The 19,452-nt window shown below is 42.8% G+C and overlaps 1 protein-coding gene across 1 annotated transcript; it reads right to left on the bottom strand.

The window, feature by feature from the left end:
• Nucleotides 1-18,287: 18,287 nt before the first annotated feature.
• On the bottom strand, nt 18,288-19,052 carry LOC118666504 (TCF3 fusion partner-like). The gene has a single exon (XM_036328946.1). It carries the CDS (start codon nt 19,050-19,052, stop codon nt 18,288-18,290), a length of 765 nt encoding a protein of 254 aa, XP_036184839.1.
• Between the last annotated feature and the right edge of the window lie 400 nt (nt 19,053-19,452).

A 19,452-nucleotide genomic window follows, 5' to 3' on the forward strand; every position in this document is an offset into this window, starting at 1 on the left:
ATTGATATTTGACAAAGGAGGCAAGGGCGTACAATGGAGTCAAGACAGCCTCTTCAATAAATGATATTGGGGAAATTGGACAACTATATTTTAAAAAATGAAACTAGACCACCAACTTACACCTTACACAAAAATGAAGTCAAAATGGATAAAAGACTTAAAGGTAAGGCATGAAATCATAAAAATCTTAAGAGAAAACATAGGCAGCAAAGTCTCAAACATCTCTCATAGCAACATGTTTACAGATACATCTCGCAGGACAATGGAAATTAAGGAGAAAATCAAATGGGATTACATCAAAATAAAATACTTCTGCACATCAAAAGGAGCTAAAAACTTCATGGGAGAACATATTTGCCAATGATGCATCTGATAAGGTATTAATCTCCAAAATTTATAGGGAGCTCATATAACATAACAAAAGGAAGATAAAGAATTCAATTATAGAATGGAAAAAGGAACTAAATAGACACTTCTGCAAAGTAGACATACAGAAGGACACAATACATTAAAAAATACTCAAAGGCACTTATCATCCAAGAGATGAAGTTAAACAGACAATGAGGTATCACCTTACCCCTGCCAGAATAGCTACCATCAACAAAACATCAAACAAGTGCTGGCGAAGATGTGAAGAAAAGGGAACCCTCATACATTGCTGAAGGGAATACAGACTGGAGCAGCCTCCATGGAAAACAATACAGAGCTTCCTCAAAAAATTAAAAATGGAACTTCTATGTGACCCAGTGATCTCACTTCTAAGAACATATACTAAGAAATCAGGAACATCAATCAGAAAGAATATATACACTCCTATGTTCATAGCAGCGCAATTTACAATAGCTAACAATGAGAAATAGCCTAAGAGCCCATCAACAGATGAGTGGATTAAAAAAATTGGTACATCTACACAATGGAATACTATGCAGGTGTAAAAAAGAAAGACCTCTTACCATTTGCAAAAGCATGGGTAGACCTGAGAGTATTATGCTGTGAAAAATAAGCCAGTCAGAAAAAGACAAGTATCACATGATCTCACTAATATGTGGAATCTAATGAACAACATAAACTGATGAACAAAAATAGATCCAGAGACAGAGAATCATCCAATAGACTATCAATCCACAGAGGGAAGTCAGGGGAGCGTGGGTGGGAAGATATCAACCAATGAACTTGTATGCATATATGCATAACATATGGACATAGACATTAGGGTGGTGAAGGCCTGGGGTGGGAGCCAAAGGGGCGGATTTGAAGAGACCAATGGGGGAAAAACAGGGCTTATATAATACTTTCAACAATAAAGATTCGAAAAAGAAATAAATGACATAGAGACTAAAAAATACAATCCATAAGATCAATGAAACCAAGACCTGCTTCTTTGAAAAGATAAACAAGGTTTATGAACCTTTAGCCAGACTCCTCAAGAAACAAAGAAAGAAAACCCAAATAAATAAATTCAGAAATGAAAGTGGTGAAGTATCAACTGACATCATAGCAATACAATGGGTTGTAAGAAAATACTATGTGCAACTATATTCTAACAGGTTGGAAAATGTGGATTAAATGGACAAATTCCTATGAAAATACAACCTAACAAAACTGAATCAGGAAGAATAAAAAAACTGGAATAGGCCAGTAACAATTGAGGAACTTTCAGCAGTGATAAAAAACAAAAAAACAAAAACTTCAAGTAAGCAAAAGCCCTGGTCCAAATGGCTTCACAGGGAACTTTTACCAAACATTCAAAGAATTAACGCCCGTACACCTCAAACTATTCCAAAAAATCCAAGAGGAAGAAACTTTACCAGTCTCCCTTTTATGAGGTAAGAATTACCCTAATGGCAAAACCAGATAAAGACATTACAAAGAAAGTGAATTTCTGGGTAAATATCCCTGATGAACATATATCTAAAATCCTCAACAAAATATTAGCAAATCAGATCCAGCAATATGTTAACAAGATCATACATCATGACCCAGTGGGATTTTTTCCAGGGATTCAAGGCTAGCATAATATTTAAAATCAATAAACATGATAAATCACATAAATAAATTGAAAGACAAAAATCCCATGATTATATCAATAGATGCAGGAAAACAGTTGACAAAATCAAACACCTACTTTTGATGAAAACTCTCAGTAAAGTGGGAACAGAGGGATCATACCTCAATATAATAAAAAGCCTTATATGACAAACCTATAGTCAACATCATACTCAATGGGTAAAAGCTAAAACCATTTCCCCTAAAAATAAGAACAAGACAGGGATATCTGCTTTCACTACTCTTAGGAATACTGTAAGTCCTAGCCATAGTGTCCAGAGAAGAAGAAAAAAATAAAAGGCATACAAATTTAAAAAGAGGCAGTAAAACTCTCATTATTTGCAGATGATGTGATATTGTACATAAAAAATCCTAAAAACCCCACCACATATGTTCTAGCCTATATAATAAAGAGGTAATATGCAAATTGACCCTCAGTCCTTCATGCCATCACAAGATGGCTGCTCCCACAGCAGAGGCGGGGTTCCCATAACCAGCTGCAATGAGCCATAATGACCGATCAGCAGGGGTCTGAGGCTGCGCCCCCTGGCCTGGCACATGATGGGGGACCTGAGGCCACGCCCCTTTCCCTGGCAGGGCTTGAAGGGGGACCTCAGGCTGTGACTCTCACCCTGCGGGGCTTGACAGGGGTGGGGCCGGCCAGATCTGGATCTTGCTCAATGGGGGTGGGGCCAGCCGGGTCTGGGTCTCACATGATTTCGAGGTACATGCGGGTGGGCAGGGACTTCATTCTGGGTCCCACTGCATGCCTCAGATTCTGACAGGAGGAAGATTTTCATATACATTTTACTAATTTTCTTTCATCTCTGACACTTCTATTATAGAGAAAGGGCAAATAGCGATATTAAAATATTTTCTCTAATTAATTTCCTTTTAATGTGCACACATTTCCTGCACCAGGCCACTAGTATTTTAATAAAGGAATCCAGCAAGTTAGCAGGATACAAATTATCATCCAGAAATCAATGGCATTTTTATACACCAATAATATATTCTCTGAAAGAGAAACTGAGCAAGCAATTCCATTTACCCTAGCACTAACAACAAAAATTAAGGTACCTAGGAATAAACTTAAATGAGGAAGTAAAAGATTTGTACTTGGAAAGCAACAGGACATTGAAGAAAGAAATAGAGAAGAAGATATAAACAAGTAAAAAAATATACTGTGTTCATGGATAGGTAGAAATAACATAATTAAAATGTCCACGCTACCCAAAGCAATCTATAGATTCAATGCAAGTCCTATTAATTTGTCAACAACATACTTCATAGATCTAGAACAAATACTCCAAAGTTTTATATGGAACTGAAAAATGCCCTGAATAGCTGCACCAATCTTGAGGAAAAAGAACAAAGTTGGAGGGATAACAGTATCAGATATCAAAGTATGCTACAAAGCCACTGTAATCAAAAGAGCCTGGAACTGGATAAGAACAAGCATATAGATCAATGGAACAGAACAGAGACACCAGTAATTGATCCAAGCCATTATGCTCAATTAATATTTGACAAAAAAGGCAAGAGCATACGATGGAGTAAAGACAGTCTCTTCAATAAAAGGTGTTAGGGAAATTGGAAAGGTATATGCAAAAAATGAAACTAGACTATGAACTTACACCAGACACAAGAATAAACTCAAAATGGATAAAAGACCTAAATGAAACCATAAAAATCTTAGAAGAAACCATAGGCAGCACAATCTCAGGAATTTCACATAACAATATGTTTATCAATACATCTCCTAGGGCAAAAGAAACTAAAAGAAAATAAACAAAGGGAACTATATCAAAATAAAAAGCTCCTGCACAGCAAAAGAAACCATCAACAAAACAAGAGAGCCCACTGTATGGTAGAACATATTTGCCAATGATACATATGATAAGGACTTAATATCCAAAACACAGGGCATTCATACACCTTAACAAAAGGAAGATAAACAATCCAATTGAAAAATTGGCAAAGTATCTAAATAGACCCTTTTCCAAAGTAGACATACAGAAGCCTAAGAGACACATGAAAAAATGCTCAAAGTCACTCATCACCTTGGAACTGCAAATTAGACAATGAGGTATCACCTCACATCTGCCACAATGGCAATCATCAACAAAACAGCAAACAACAAGTGCTGGTGAAGATGTGAAGAAAAGGGAACCCTCATACACTGCTGAAGGGAATACAGGCTGGAACAGCCTCCATGGAAAACAATACGGAGTTACCTCAAAATATTAAAAATGGAACTGCCATTTGACCCAGTGATCCCACTTCTAAGAGTCTATAAAATAAAAGCCAAGTGACTGGAACGACAGAACAACCAGAACTACTGGTTACTATGACACACACTATGGTGGCAAATCAGCAGATTGGGGCCCCAATCGCCCCCTCCACCTCTTGTGGCCCCTCCCCCCAGCTGGCTCAGCCCCCTATTGTCCCTCCACTCCAATCGGGGTGGGGCTAGCCGGCCAACTGCCTGTGGCCTCTACCCCACGGTTCCCCCACCCCCAACTGGCCACCTTATCAGGGGAGGGGCTGGCTGACCTCCTACAGCCCTTCCCCCCCTGCCGGCCCAGACTGATTGGCTCCCATTGGGGCGGGCTGGCCGGACCCCACCCATGCATGAATTCATGCACCAGGGCTCTAGTATATATATTAAGAAATCAGAAACACCAATCAGAACAATATATATATACACTCCTATGTTCATAGCAGTGCAATTTACAATAACTAACAAGAAATAGTTTAAGTGTCCATCAGCAGATGAGTGTATAAAAAAACTGTGGTACATTTATACTAAGAAATACCTTTTTACAGCTGCAAAAAAGGAGACTGCATGGAAGGATCTGCAGAGTATTATTTTAAATGAAATAAACCTGTCAGAGAAAGAAAAGTATTATATTACCTCATCATATTTGGAATCCAATGAAAAAATGAACTGTTGAACAAAATAGGTCCAGAGACATAAGCATTTAACAGACTGTTGAATCTCAATTGGAAGACATGGGTGGATGGGTGGTTGGGATGAGCTCAACCAAAGAACTTGTATGCATATATACATCACTCATGGACACAGACAATAGGATAGCGGAGGCTTGGGGCAGGGGTTGGGGAGGCTTTAAGGGGTCAATGCAAGAAAAAGGAGACATATGTAATACTTTTAATAATAAAGATTAAAAAATGACAATAAAAATTCTAAAAAAAATAAGTGTTACTGTTCACCCAACAACCCACCTTACCCTTTTATATTGTGAAAATGTTTGTAGGTTTATCAAAATTTGGATTCAGGAACAGAATGGTAAGTGTCTACAGTTCCATGAGAACAGGAGTAACAGTGCTGGTCATTCTGATGTCACAATGATATGTGCCTGGCATGTAGTAGGCACATATTATTTGCTGAACAAATGAAAGGAAGAAATGTAGCTAGCTATTACAAAAGATCCAAGAGTGTCTATTTTGTGTCAGGAACAGTGGTACTATCAATATGAGTAATAACGAGTCCCTACTGTCAAAGAGTTCGTAATCAGAAGAGAAAACAGGTGGACCTGTGCTGTGGGAAACAAAGTGCTCAGGCAAACAAGCAATCTTATATAATAAAGAGACAGGGTTGTATGACCACCTACAACCAAATGCTCGACCAGACCGGAAGACATTGCTGGGTCAGGTGACCCAGCACTGACTGGGGCCGCTGCTGGCACCCAGAACCAGTTCTGACTGACTAGGGGGCTTTAGGTCAGGCTGAGAGAGAGGCCTGCAGAGAGGGAGGCAGGGTCTGATCTGTAGCCTCTGTAGCAGCTATTGATCAGAACATGCCTCTCTTTCTCTCTGGTCTGGCCAACAGCCGGGCCTGCATTTCTCTCCAGGCCTCCACCTGGCTGCTGATTAGCACCACCTTTCTGATCAGGCCCCGTTGATAACCCAGAGAGGTTGACTGCCATAGAAACTGACCAATCAGAACCAAATCTGGGTGAATGTAAAGAGATAATGGCTGCCTACGAGGCGGAGCTTTTGACACTGACTGGCATAAAAACTGACCCATCAGAACCAAATTGGCCAGCAGAGGAGGAAAGTTGGGGGCAACAAGGCCTGCAGGTAAGGGCAGTTGGGGGTACCAGGCCTTCAGTGGAGGGCAGTTGGGAGGGACCAGGCCTTCAGGGGATGGCAGTTGGGGGTGACTGGGCTGGCAGGGGAGGGCCGTTGAGGGCAATCGGGCTGGCAGGGGAGTGGTTAGGGGGTGATCAGGCTGTCAGGCAGAAGCAGTTAGAGGCAATCAGGCATGCCGGCAGGCAAGCGGTTGGAAGACAGCAGTCCTGGATTGTGAGAGGGATGTCCGACTGCCAGTTGAGGCCCAAACTAAACCAGCAGTCAGACATTCCCCGAGAGGTCCCAGATTGGAGAGGGCACAGGCTGGGCTGAGGGGACCCTTCCCACCCCCCCCGTGCATGAATTTTGTGTGTCAGGCCTCTAGTAAGTAAATAAATGAGAATAATTCTGCTGTGGAGAAATAGAAGAGATAAGTGAGCAGACCCTAAAGTAAAAGAAAGGATTTGATAATTTATAAAAATTTTGTAATGACTACCTACTGAGCTATGACTGGGGAAATATAAAACAAGACATGAGTCCTGTTGTTTAGAGCTTTGTATTCAAACTAGAGGTCTGTTGCACGAAGAGATTCATGCAATAGGCCTTCCCTTCTCTTGGCTGCCGGCACCGGTTTTCCTCTGCCACCCAGGACCCAGGCCTTTGTTCCACCTTCAGTCTTCCGTGTTTGCTGCTCTGGCCAGAGCCACCTTCAGTCTTCACCTTCAGTCTTCTGTCTTCACTACTCCGGTTCGCCTTCTTCCCTCCACCGCTTGGAGCCTATGTATACAAATTAATAGCCATCTTTGTTGGAGGTTAATTTGCATATCACATTGATTATCCAGTGGGAGGCGTAGTGAAAGTATGGTAAATTACCATGTTTGTCTATTATTAGATAGGACAAGGAAAAAAAATTACAAATCAAATAAAATCATATAACCTCAGGTATTTTTTAAATCCTCATCCGAAGATATGTTTTTACTGGTTTGAGAGAGAAAGAAAGAAAGAGAGAGAGAGAGAGAGAGAGAGAGAGAGAGAGAGAGAGAGAGAACATTCACGTAAGAAACATTGGTTGCTTCCTGCAACATGCCCAGACCATGCAGCCTAGGTATGTGCCCTGATTGAGAATCAAACCCACAACCTTTGGTAAACCAGAAGACTCTCCAACCAATGGATCTACCTGGCGGGGTAACTTCAGGTAGTTTTCAGCACTTTGGAGAACTCAAAGTAGGGTAATAGATGAGAGAATACCTGCTGAACAAGTATGTGTGTGTGGGTGGATGCTCTTTTTGGTTTAGTCATGGAAGGTTTTGGCGAGAAGGCAATATTTGAGAAGAGAACGATGTTAAAAAGGAGCCATTGTGGCAAATATCTTGGAGGTTGGGTAGGTAGGAAGCATTCCAGGCAGAGGAAAGAGTAAGGACAAGCTTCTAGTGGAGAACTACAAACTGGAAAGTAGTGGTGAAAGGTAGGCATGTGATGGTAGGCATGACATTGGAAAGCAAATGAGGGTGCAAGGTTAGGAATCCATGAGTTTGGTAGGCCATCTGGAGTCAGTGGCAGCAGGCTGACCTCAGGGGAGGGAAAGAGGATATTCCAGGGAAAAAAGTTGTCATATGTCAAAGTACACAGGTGAGCTAGGTAATAGAATGATGTGTGCAAGGTATTATTGAATTCAAGAATGTGGCTGGAAATATCTTTCTGAAAAGTGTGCCTTTATCCTGTTTTTAAAAGTCTTAAGAGGGAGAGAGACAAAATGAGAAAAATATGATGAAGCATGAAATGGAAAAAAAAAAAAAAGAAATTTTACACATTGCAGTGTTTGTTTGTTTGGTGTGTGTGTGTGTGTGTGTGTGTGTGTGTGTGTGTGTGTGTGTGTGTGTTTTCAATGTCTTATAAATTTTCAAAGTATAGGTCTTATACCTTTTTGGTTAAATTTATTCCAAGGAATTTTTATAGGTAATTATAAAGGAAACTGTTTTCTTAGTTTCCCTTTCTGATAGTTCATTATTGGTGTGTAAAAATGGAACTGATTTCTATTTTGTGTCTTGCTATTTTACTGAATTAATTTATCAGTTTTTGTAGTATTTTGATGGAATTTTTTAGGGTTCTCTACATACAACATCATTGCATCTGAAAATAATGACAATTTTACTTTCTTTTATAACTTGGATGCCTTTTATTTCTTCTTGTTTGATCATTGTGGCTAGGACTTCCAGTACTACCTACATAATAAAAGCCTAAGCGACCGTTATGGTGGAACAACCGGAACGACCAGTCACTATGATGCACACTGACACCAGAGGACTAATGCTCATCGCATGAGCTGCCCCCTGGTGGTCACTGCATTCCCACAGGGGGAGTGCCACTCAGCCAGAACCTGGGCTCATGACTCTGGAGCACAGTGGCGATTGGGGGAGCCTCTTTCACCTCCACAAAGTGCTAAGGAGCAGCGAGCTGAGTGGTAAGGATCATGCAAGCAGGTGGTCAGGAGTGAGAGTTCCTGGACTGTGAGAGGGATGTCTGACTGACAGCTTAGGCTGAGATAGGGCCTAAGCTGGCCAGCTGACATCCCCCGAGGGGTCCAGGACTGTGAGAGTGTACAGGCCAGGCTGAGTGGACAACCCCCACAGTGCACAAATATTGTGCACCGGGCCTCTAGTGTTGAATAAGCGTGGTGAAAGTAGACAGCCTTGTCTTTTCCTGATCTTAAGGGAAATCGCTTTTAGTTTTCCCCATTGAACATGATGTTAGCTGTGGGTTTGTCTTAAATGGCCTTTATTATGTTAAGATTTTTCCCTCTACTCCCACTTTGTTGAGAGTTGTTATCATAAATGGGTGACTGATTTTGTCAAATACTTTTTCAAATATTTCTATTGATATGATCACATTTTTTCCTTTATTTTGTTTATGTAATAGTTCATTTTAATTGATTAGCAAATATAGTGCTACTGGAAGCCAGTCCATCCTTGCTGCTTGACACAGTCGCTGCAGGGAAGAAACATCTGCACAGCATATGTTTCAAGGGAACTGGCATGTATGGCATACTGTTCTTAATATGTTTGCTCCCCTTCTTGGTGCTATGTGTTCTAACTAAGGTCACCTCTCCGAGAAAGGTTGGGATTTTTCCCTGAAGTTAGGGAGGGAATAAAACCCCTTAACTAAGTGCCAGGTGGGTCGTTAATCACTTTAACTATGAACAATCACGCTTAAGCTACATAATCTTTACTCCCTGGAATGGAGATAAGAAATGCCCTAACCTTTGGAATATAAATTGATAGGATTAAAATCAACTGGTATAAACAGATGTAACAAGACAGTAAAAACAGAACCTGGCTGGAGAACCTGGACAGAACCTGGCAAGAGAACCCGGCTATGATGATCACCTGAATGCTGCCTCTGTGTTATTCTTTCTTCCCTGACTCTGTCCACACCTTTGGGAAGCTCTGGACCTGCTGGGGCTGGACTCCAATGTAAGAGGCCATGAACTTGGCTTACACCTCAGTTCTTGTGATCTAGGCAAGCAGACATTTTGTCATAGCAACTGTTTGTCATAGCAACTGTCAAACATAGATGGAACTAGACAAAGCTTGCCCAGTCTTGCCCAGCTTGTAATGATCTGCTACTTCCCTATGATAGGCCAAGCCCTAGCAGTGATCTATGAAGCACGACCAGCCACAGCTTAGCTATAAAACAGTGTGTGTAAAAAATAAAGTTGCTGGTGCTTTGTGCCGGTCCTCCTAACCCCGGTCTCTGGTGCTTCAATCCCACGCCACCTCTACCCTGGGGGACCCTTGGGAGCGGGCCTCCACACCCCAACATAGTACCAACCTTTCATCCCAGGAATAAATTCCACTTGATCATGGTGTATGTTTTTTTTAATGTATTGCTGAGTTCAGTTTCCTAGTATTTTGTTGAGACTTTTGCAGCTGTGTTCATCTTGGATATTGGCCTATAATTTTCTTTTTTGTAGTACACCTTTTTTGGGGGTTTGGAATTAGGATAATGCTTGCCACATAAAATGAACTTGGAAGTCTTCCCTCCTCTTGAATATTTTTGGAATAGTTTTATAAGGATAGGTGTTAATCTTTGAACTTTTGATAAAATTTACCTGTGAAGCCATCCAGTCCATGACTTTTCTTTGTTGGGAGATTTCTTAATTGGTAGATTTCTTTATTTTTAATTGGGAGATTTCTTAATTCTATTATTACTTATTTGATTTTGTTAGTTGTAATCAATCTCTTCAGATTTCCTGTTTGTTCTTAATTCAGTTTTGGGATATTGAATGTCTCTAGGAATTTATCCATTTCTTCTACATTTTCCAATATGTTGGCACATAGTTGTTTCTAATCTATATATATAAAAGCCAAGCAACTGAAACGCTGGAATGACCGGTCACTATTATGCACACTGCAGTGGCCAACCAGCCAGATCTGGGCCCTGATTGCCCCCCCCCCCACCTTCCGTAGCCCCTGCTCCCTGCCGGCCCTACCTCAGATTGGCCTCCCAAAACCCAGCCCCACGGGCCAACCTCCCATGGCCCCTCCCCCCACTGGCCCAGCCCCCAATTGGACCAGCATCGGGGGGTGCTGGCTGGACCTCACCTGTACATGAATTCATGCATCAGGTTTCTAGCAGTTTTTATCATCCTTTTTATTTGTGTGATATCAGCAGTTACTTCTCCTTTTTCATTTCTGACTTCACTTATTTGGTTCCTCTCTCTTTTTTCCTTGATGAATCTGGTTAGAGGTCTATTAATCTTATTTATCTTTTCAAAAGAACCAGCTCTTTGTTTCTTTTGAACTTCTGTATTGTTTTGTGTTTTCTTTTTTCTATTATATTTATTCCCACTCTAATCTTTATTATTTCCTTCCTTCTGCTCACTTCAGGCTTTGTTTGTTGTTTATTTCTAGTTCTTTTATGTGTATGATTAGACTATTTATTTGAGATTTTTCTTGTTTTTTTCAGGTAAGGCTGTAATGCTATGATTTTTCCCTTGGGATTGTTTTTTTTTGTTGTGTCCCTGAGACTTTGGGTTGTTGTGTATTCATTTTCATTTGTCTCAAGGTGCTTTTAATTTCTTCCTTGATCTCACTGCTAACCCATTCATTGTTTAGTAGCATGTTAAATAGCCTCCATGTGTTTGTGTGTTTTTCCACTTTTTCTTGTAATTGATTCTAGTGGCCAGAGCATATGTTTGATGTAATTTTAATTTTCTTCAATTTATTGGGACTTGTTTTGTGTTCTAATATGTGTACTATCCTAGAAAAACAGTTCATGTGCTTTTAAAAAGACTGTATATTCTGTTGCTTTGTGGTGAATACTCTGAAAACATCAATTAAATCCATCTGTGTCATTTAAGGACACAGTTTCCTTACTGATATTCCATCTGAAAGACATATTTATTTATGTCAATAGAGTGTTAAAATCCCCTAATATGACTGGATTACTGTCATCCTCTCCCTTTATGCCCACCAATATTTGCTTTATATATTTGGGTGCTCCTATATTGAGTGCATAAATTATTATAAGAATGATATCCTCTTGTTGAATTGATTTCATTATTATCATGTGATATTCTTCTTTGTCTCTTATTTTAGACTTTGTTTTAAAGTCTATATTGTCTACCTGGCTCACCTGCATAACTGGAGGGAGCTGTCCTCCTGAAACCCTGCTCCCTGGTATTTTCTTGGGCCAACTTTATGCCTGGTCCTATGCCTTCCCTGGAGAGAGGATGAGCTCACCCATTGTCTACTGGAGGACATCAAGGCTGGCACATCCCAATCCAAAGTCATCACCCTCCTCTGTTCAGCCCACTCTCCTTCTGGGGGCCCAGGGCAGTGAAGGGAGCCACATATAGGAGATGGTCACCAGATACAAACCGGTTCCCTTCCCAATATTGCCATCAGTGGCCATATTTTGTTGATTCCACCTCCTTAGTGTCTCCCATTTGTGTCTTCATTCATTTTGTTATGGATCAGACCCTGATCCCTGCGATGGAATTCCTTCTAAATGTTCTCTTGTCCCCTAGGTTTACACTCACACAGTTCAGCCACCATATTGCTGCCTGGTGATCTTCCTAAAACTGCTACTCTGCTCTGACATGCAGACAATATCCAATGACTTCCTGTTCTCTGTTCATAGCCCTCAAGTCCTAAGAGTGACACACAGACCCTGGTAATCATTTACCCACCCAGTCACAGGCTGCTTGAGACAACTGCAGGTCTCCTGAACAGGGTTCAAATAAGCAGAGAAGGGGATCGGTTACCAAAAGAAGGAGAGGGGATACCTGGGGACTTCATCTGACTTCCCATTTTCACTGATTTCATGACCTCTGCCCAGATGTCACCCTAATGTCTGTCCTCTTCCCTTTGCTGCCATGGAAGTGTGGAACACAACTTCCTCCCTGACTTCCCAGGCATCACACATGATTGTGCTGACTTTGGGGCTAAAGAGGCTGCTTTACAACACAGCTTCACCAACAACAGAAATTTACTGTAAATGGGGGTGAAACCACATTGGCCTGCCCCCAGTTCACATAGCCTGAAGGGCTTTTACATTTTTAAAAGGTTGCATAAATAAAAAGAATAATGTTTCATCACCACATACAAAAGTTACATGAGATTCAAATTTCAGTGTTCACAAAATGTTATGGAATGCAGCCTCACACATCACTTACATATTGTCCATGCACCATTTCTTCTGTAAGTGACTGAGATCGTGTAGTCTGCTGAGCCTAATCCACTATCTGGCTCTGCTCTATGAAACCTCAGTTCCTTTATTTACCAGCCACTGTCTCTGCTATCCCCAAGGCTGTACCCATCCCACCTCTGTGGCCTGTTTTCTCTTCTCCCTTCATGTCCATGTCCTCTTCCACCTTCCTTCCTGGCCCATTCAAGCCTCCAAAATTCCCCCTAGAACATCCTCATCAACATCTCTTAGGTGGGGATGGGGATGGGTGTCATCCCTTACAACTTAAGATGAAATCAGAGCACATTTCTGAATAAAATAAGGAATTCTAGGTCCAGCTGCTAATATAACATATTTCTTTCCTCAACATGTAATATCACAGTCCACTCACCTTCCTTCCTGAAACCCTCCCTCCCTCCAAAGATTTCAGAATGGTAGCCAGTTGGTTTATTGTTTACATCCATGATTTTTAACAAAACAACTAAAAATATTTTCTCTCTGTGGGTTTTATTTATCTACAAGCACTTGGATAACATGAATGATATGTCTGTGCTGGAAACCAAGATCAACAGTAATTAACATAAATGTGAGGAGACTGGCAGAAGGCTAGCCAGTGCTCCTTTTGATATTCACAGGGTGAATATTGACACTTTATTACTTGCTGCTGACTCAATGGCCTAAAGCAAACTCCCCCCAAACCTGACAATCTTACTGTTTACTAAACATTACTATTGATATGTCTGTTTGCATTCCTAAAAGGCAATTGTGTATTCTAGTAAATATAAGTAGCTGGGAACGAGACTCAGCAGAGAACTGGACTACATGGTCTAGTTTTCCTCTGGTTTTCCCCAGTATCAAAATTAATATTTCGTCTTGTGTGCCAATTTGTGCTCAGCTCTTCCTCCAAGCCTTTGAACCCTGAAAGCCACGCTGGCCATGAACTTAAACAATTGGTGCCTGAAACAAGATCTTGGAGGAAAAGTATTTGCCAGAGCAGAAAATATCACAGGACCCAGTGGTGGAAGTTTGCGTGCAAAACTTATGTCAGCTGTGGAAGCCTGCAGATCCGTAAGTGCTCGAGTGATTTCTTTTGTTTCAACCAGATCAAAATGGGGCAGAATTTGTTGAGAGAAGAGAGACTTTCCTGTAGATTCTGACTTGATTATTAAAAGATAAGGGAGTTGCAGTTTCAAAAGGTCTTCTTTTACAGTTTCTACAGATTATTATATAATATAATCCATGGTTTTCTGATGAGGGTACATTGAATATTGAATGTTGAGATTGGATAGGTAGGAACTTGAAAGAAGCTCAGCAGCAGGAGAAAAATTTGCCTCCAAATTGTTTCTCTTTGTGGAAAACGATATTGCATTTGCTAGAGCCTTTCAAAGAAGAAAGACGTCCTCCCCTTGCACCCTCCGCTCGTAAAGAGAAGCAGAAAGATAAATTGGAGGAGTGGCCTTCATGTCCTGATTCTGAAACATTTAAATCGCCACTAGCAGAATCACCTATGCAAAAAGCCATCAGAAAAGGATTAAAGGACATGACAGTAGAAGATAGACTTGCTTTTCCTATTACACAGGTAGCTAATCCACAATTCCCAAATCAAATAATAAGACAGCATGAAATATTTGACTTTAAAATGATAAAGGCCTTGGGTGATAGTGTAATACAGAATGGTGCAAATGCTCCATTTGCTGGAGAAATTATAACTAACATTTCTGAAGCATTCCTAGCTCCTTATGATTGGTATTCTCTAGCCTGTGCAAGTCTGGATGGAGGAGATTATTTGCTATGGAAAGTAGAATTTTTAAAGAAATGTCAAGAGCAAGCTTCTTCAAATCTCAGGCAGAATATTCTCATAACTTTTGAGACGCTTGCAGGACAGGGACAATTTAGTGACGTCCAAAATCAGCTTCAATATGTCCAACAGGCGTATGAGCATATTAGACTTTGTGGACGAAAAGCCTGGTGGACTTTACCAGCAAAAGGGGAACCTGAAGGGGCCTTTAGTAAGTGCATGCAGGGGCCCACTGAGTCATTCTCTGATTTTGTAGTTGGCCTCCCTCCTGCAGTGAGAAGGCAGATTCAACATGAGACAGCAGGAGACATTTTGACTCAGCAATTAGCTTATGAAAATGCAAAGGCTGATTGTAAGAAATGTCTAATGCCTCTAAGGAAAAATAGTACCATTACAGAAATGATTCGAGCATGTCAGAATGTGGGGTCAGGCATTTTTCAGGCAAGCTTACTAGTTGCTGCAATTACAACAAGAAACAAATTATGTTTCAATTGTGGACAAGGACATTTTAAAAAGGAATGTAAGCAACCAAAAGGTGATGCTGAGGGAGAAGGCATAAACATCCCACCTCCCAACTCAGGTAATTCAGGTCTATGTCTCAGATGTAAGAAGGGGAGTCATTGGGCCAATCAATGTAGATCTAAATTTAATAGAAATGTCCAGCTATTAAATCAAGACATAGGAAATGGTCAGCCACAGGGAAACGGCCAGAGGGGCTCCCCCCAGCCCCGTTATTAAATAAGGGTGTTGGAATTCCTGATAACACACAACGCAGCACTGCAGTTTTAAAGTGGAAAGATGAGGAAGGACAAACAGGATGGTTTCACCCTCATATAGTCTCTGTAATTGCAGTCAACTTATGGGGCCAAGACATTTTAGAAGGTTTACAAGCTTTTATTATTACCAGTAAAAGACAACAGTTAATAACTCAAATAGGATATCAAACTGGTCAAGGTTTAGGGAAAGAAAATCAGGAGATTAAAGAACCCATTCAGGCCAAAGAATATACAGGAAAACAAGAATTAGAATATCAGCCTTTTTAGGAGTGGTCACTGCTCAATCTCCTCACCTCCATCCTGAGCCTATACAGTGGAAAGATGATAGGCCTATATGGGTGGATCAGTGGCCATTAACCAAGGAGAAATTAAATCATATTCATGAATTAATACAGAAACAAGTACAGGCTGGTCATATAGAACCTTCCAATAGTCCTTGGAATACTCCTATATTTACTATACCTAAGAAAGGAAACTGGCGATTGTTACATGATCTTAGAGCCGTTAATGCCACTATGCATACCATGGGAGCTTTACAGCCTGGACTCCCAGCGCCTTCACAAATACCTCTAGATTGGTCTCTTATAGTAGTAGATCTTAAGGATTGTTTTTTCACCTTTCCCTTGGCACCGCAAGATAAACAAAGATTTGCCTTTTCAGTGCCATCTATTAATAATATAGAGCCTATGAAAAGATATCAATGGAAAGTTTTGCCTCAAGGAATGGCCAATAGCCCTACTTTATGTCAAGAATATGTTGCTCAAGCTTTTCAACCTTTAAGGGACAAATATTCCCAGTGTTATATTGTCCATTACATGGATGACTTGCTCCTAGCGAGTCCACGGGAAGAACAGACTTTAGCAATGTTTTCTCAATTAGAAAAGGAACTTCCTAAATGGGGCTTAAAAATTGTTCCAGAAAAAGTACAGAAAGAAATGCTTTTTAAATATCTAGGTACCATAATTAAAAACCAATATATTAAATCTCAGAAAGTAGAAATAAAAAAAGATTGCCTTAAAACCTTAAATGTCTTTCAAAAATTATTAGGGGACATAAATTGGTTAAGACCTTATCTAAAAATATCACTGGAGAAACAACAAATTTATTTAATACTAGAGGACTAGTGCACAGCCCGGCCTGTGCCCTCTCACAGTCTGGGACCCCTCGGAGGATGACTACCTGCTGGCTCAGGCCTGCTCCCCAGGGGATTGGGCCTAAGATGGTAATCAGACATCCCTCTGGGGGATGCCCTCAGGGGATGTCCACTTGCCAGTGGGGAGCAGACCTAAGCTGCAGTCAGACATCGTTAGCGCTGTTGAGGAGGCAAGAGAGGCTCCCACCACCACCGCTGTACTGGCAACCATCAGCCTGGCTTGTGGCTGAGCAGAGCTTCCCCATGTGGGAGTGCACTGACCACCAGAGGGCAGTTCCTGCATTGAGGGTCTGCCCCCTGGTGCTCAGTGTGTGTCATAGTGACCAGTCATTCCTGGTCTTTCTGCTGTTAGGGTCAGTTTGCATATTACCCTTTTACTACATAGGATAGAGGCCTGGTACATGGGTGGGGGCCGGCTGGTTTGCCCTGAAGGGTGTCCCGGATGAGGGTGGGGTCCCCGCTGTGGTGCCTGGCCTGCCTGGGTGAGGGGCTGATGGCTGTTTGCAGCTGGTCACACCCCCTTCAGGGTGGTGGTCCCCACTGGGGTGCCTGGCCAGCCTGGATGAGGGGAGGGGCTGATGGGTATTTTAAGGCTGTCCACACCCCCTTTAGGATGGGGGTCCCCACTGGGGTGCCTGGCCAGTCTGGATGAGGGGAGGGGCTGTTTTCAGGCTGGCAGGCGACTGAAGCTCCCAGCCTCTCCTTTTTTTCTTTTTTTCTTTTTATTCTGGGATTTATTTACCTTCTATAATTAAAAAATTGTTGCTGCCCTGCTCGCTCCAGCTCTGAGGCCGTGGCTGGCTGAAAGCAGGCATCTGGGGTTTGTTTAGCTTTTATAATTAAAACTCCGTTACTTTTGGAGCTGTTGCTTTCAGGCTCAGAGCCGGGCCACGGCAGACGGGGAACCTTGGCTTCCTCCATCACTGGAGCAAGCAAACCTCCTGCTCACTTCAGCTGCATGGCTGCCTGCTGCCATATTTGTTGGCAGTTAATTTGCATATTGCCCTGATTAGCTAATGGGAAGCGTAGCAAAGATACGGTTAATTACCCTTTTTGTCTTTTATTAGATAGGATTAGAGGCCCGGTGCACAAAAATTTGTGCACTTGGGTGGGTCCTTCAGCCCAGCCTGTGCCCTCTCACAATCTGAGGCCCTTTGGGGGCCCCTTCCCCTGGCTGCTGGTACCAGTTTTCCTTTGGTGCCCGGAACCCAGGCCTTCGCTCTTCACCGGGAGGGGCCCATGCATTGAGTGAGGGGCTTAGCTCTTTTAAAAATACTTCTGAATGTTTGGTAAATAACGCTGTAGGAATCTACTTTCTGAAACATGCTGGTTGTTAAGGGTCGATTTGGGTAATCAACAAAATGTATGTTAGAATCCTAATCCCCAGAACCTCAAAATGTACCTGTATATGGAGATAAGATCTTTAAAGAGGGGATTACATTAAATTGAGGCAATTCCAGTGGGACCTTTAGCCCATCTCACTGAAGTCCTTATATGAAGAGGAATGTTGGGGTCCTGCCCCAGCAGGTCCAGGGGTTCCCAAAGGTGTGGATGGAGTCAGCGAAGAAGGAATCACACAGAGGCAGCATTCAGGTGATTAACATAGCCAGGTTCTCTTTTTATTGTCCTGTTACATCTATATTTATACTATTTGCTCCTATAAGCATGCCTCTATAAGCATTTTTTTTTTTTTTTTGGCCGAGGAGAGCATGGGGTCCGTTTATTAGGGGGGTCAGTCAAAGGGGGAGCTAGCAAGGGTGGGGTAGGGCAGCAGCTTGTCTGGCCCCCAAGAAACCCAACTTGAGTCCAGAGCCTTGAATGCTTTGAAGCCAAAGTCTTCCTCCCCCTTTATCTGCACGGGGGCCAGCTCCAGAGTCAGCAGAACTCCTGCCCTGTGCCCTTCCCGTGGCACTCGCCACCCCTTCCAACTGCTGGGCCCCTCACCAGGGGCCGGGCTGCTGGTTTCTGCAGGTGCTGGTGTCCTCCTGGGCAGGGACAGCCCCTCTTTCTCTGGAGGCTTATTCTCAGCGTTGCCTGGGGTGCAGGCGTCTGTGCCCTGGCTGCCCTTGTCCTCCAGTAAGATGGTGAACTGGCTGGCCCAGTAGTCGTCACCGTAGGAGTCCAGAACCCTCATGAGGAACCTCCGCTCCTGCTGGAGTCTCTGTGTTATCCTCTGTATCTGATGGAGCCTGTTCAGGACCCGCTCCTTCACCTGCTTGATCTCCCTGCAGTGCAGATACAGTGCCCAATACTTCCTGCGATTGAGTTCCCATTGGCGCCACCGCTGCAGGCCCTGGGCTGCCTCCTCCTCTTCATCTCGCTCCTGGAGGCTGGAGCTGCCCAGACCCCCAGACACGAACTCCACTTCGGTCTCAAGATCGCTCTCCAGGATGTGACCACCGAACAGTGGAGGCAGCGCCAGCTCCGAGCCAGGAGGTGCTGAGAACTCCTCAAAGCCCACAGCTGCCATGGACCCCTCTCTCTGCTCCAGCTCCATTTCTCCCGGCTCCCGGCGCAGAACTTTCAACCTTGCAAACCTCTAGGTTAAAGTGGCTAACAAAACCACAAGCCCCATCCGATTTCACAGCCAGGCACCCATGCCCCCGCCGTTAAACCTCCTGGGAGTTGTAGTTCTCTATTTCCCTCGCCCCACCCCGACTCCGAGTCCCAGCTGAAAGGCCCTGCTCACTGGTCTAACACTGCAGCCAGGCATCTGAGTCACCTCCATCTTTATTCCTGCCCTGACACCGCGCTGTCTGACCATGGAGATTCTCCGCTTGGGAGGCCCCTGGGTCTCCTGGGGCCAGGGCTGCACCGCTGCCCGGGCACCGGATCACGTGCTCCGGTGGCGAAGCAGCCCCCAGCCCCTGAGTCTCCTTCTGGGGCCTGGCTGCGTC

The sequence above is a fragment of the Myotis myotis genome, unplaced genomic scaffold (assembly GCF_014108235.1).
Source record: "Myotis myotis isolate mMyoMyo1 unplaced genomic scaffold, mMyoMyo1.p scaffold_m19_p_11, whole genome shotgun sequence".
Taxonomy (NCBI): Eukaryota; Metazoa; Chordata; class Mammalia; order Chiroptera; family Vespertilionidae; genus Myotis; species Myotis myotis.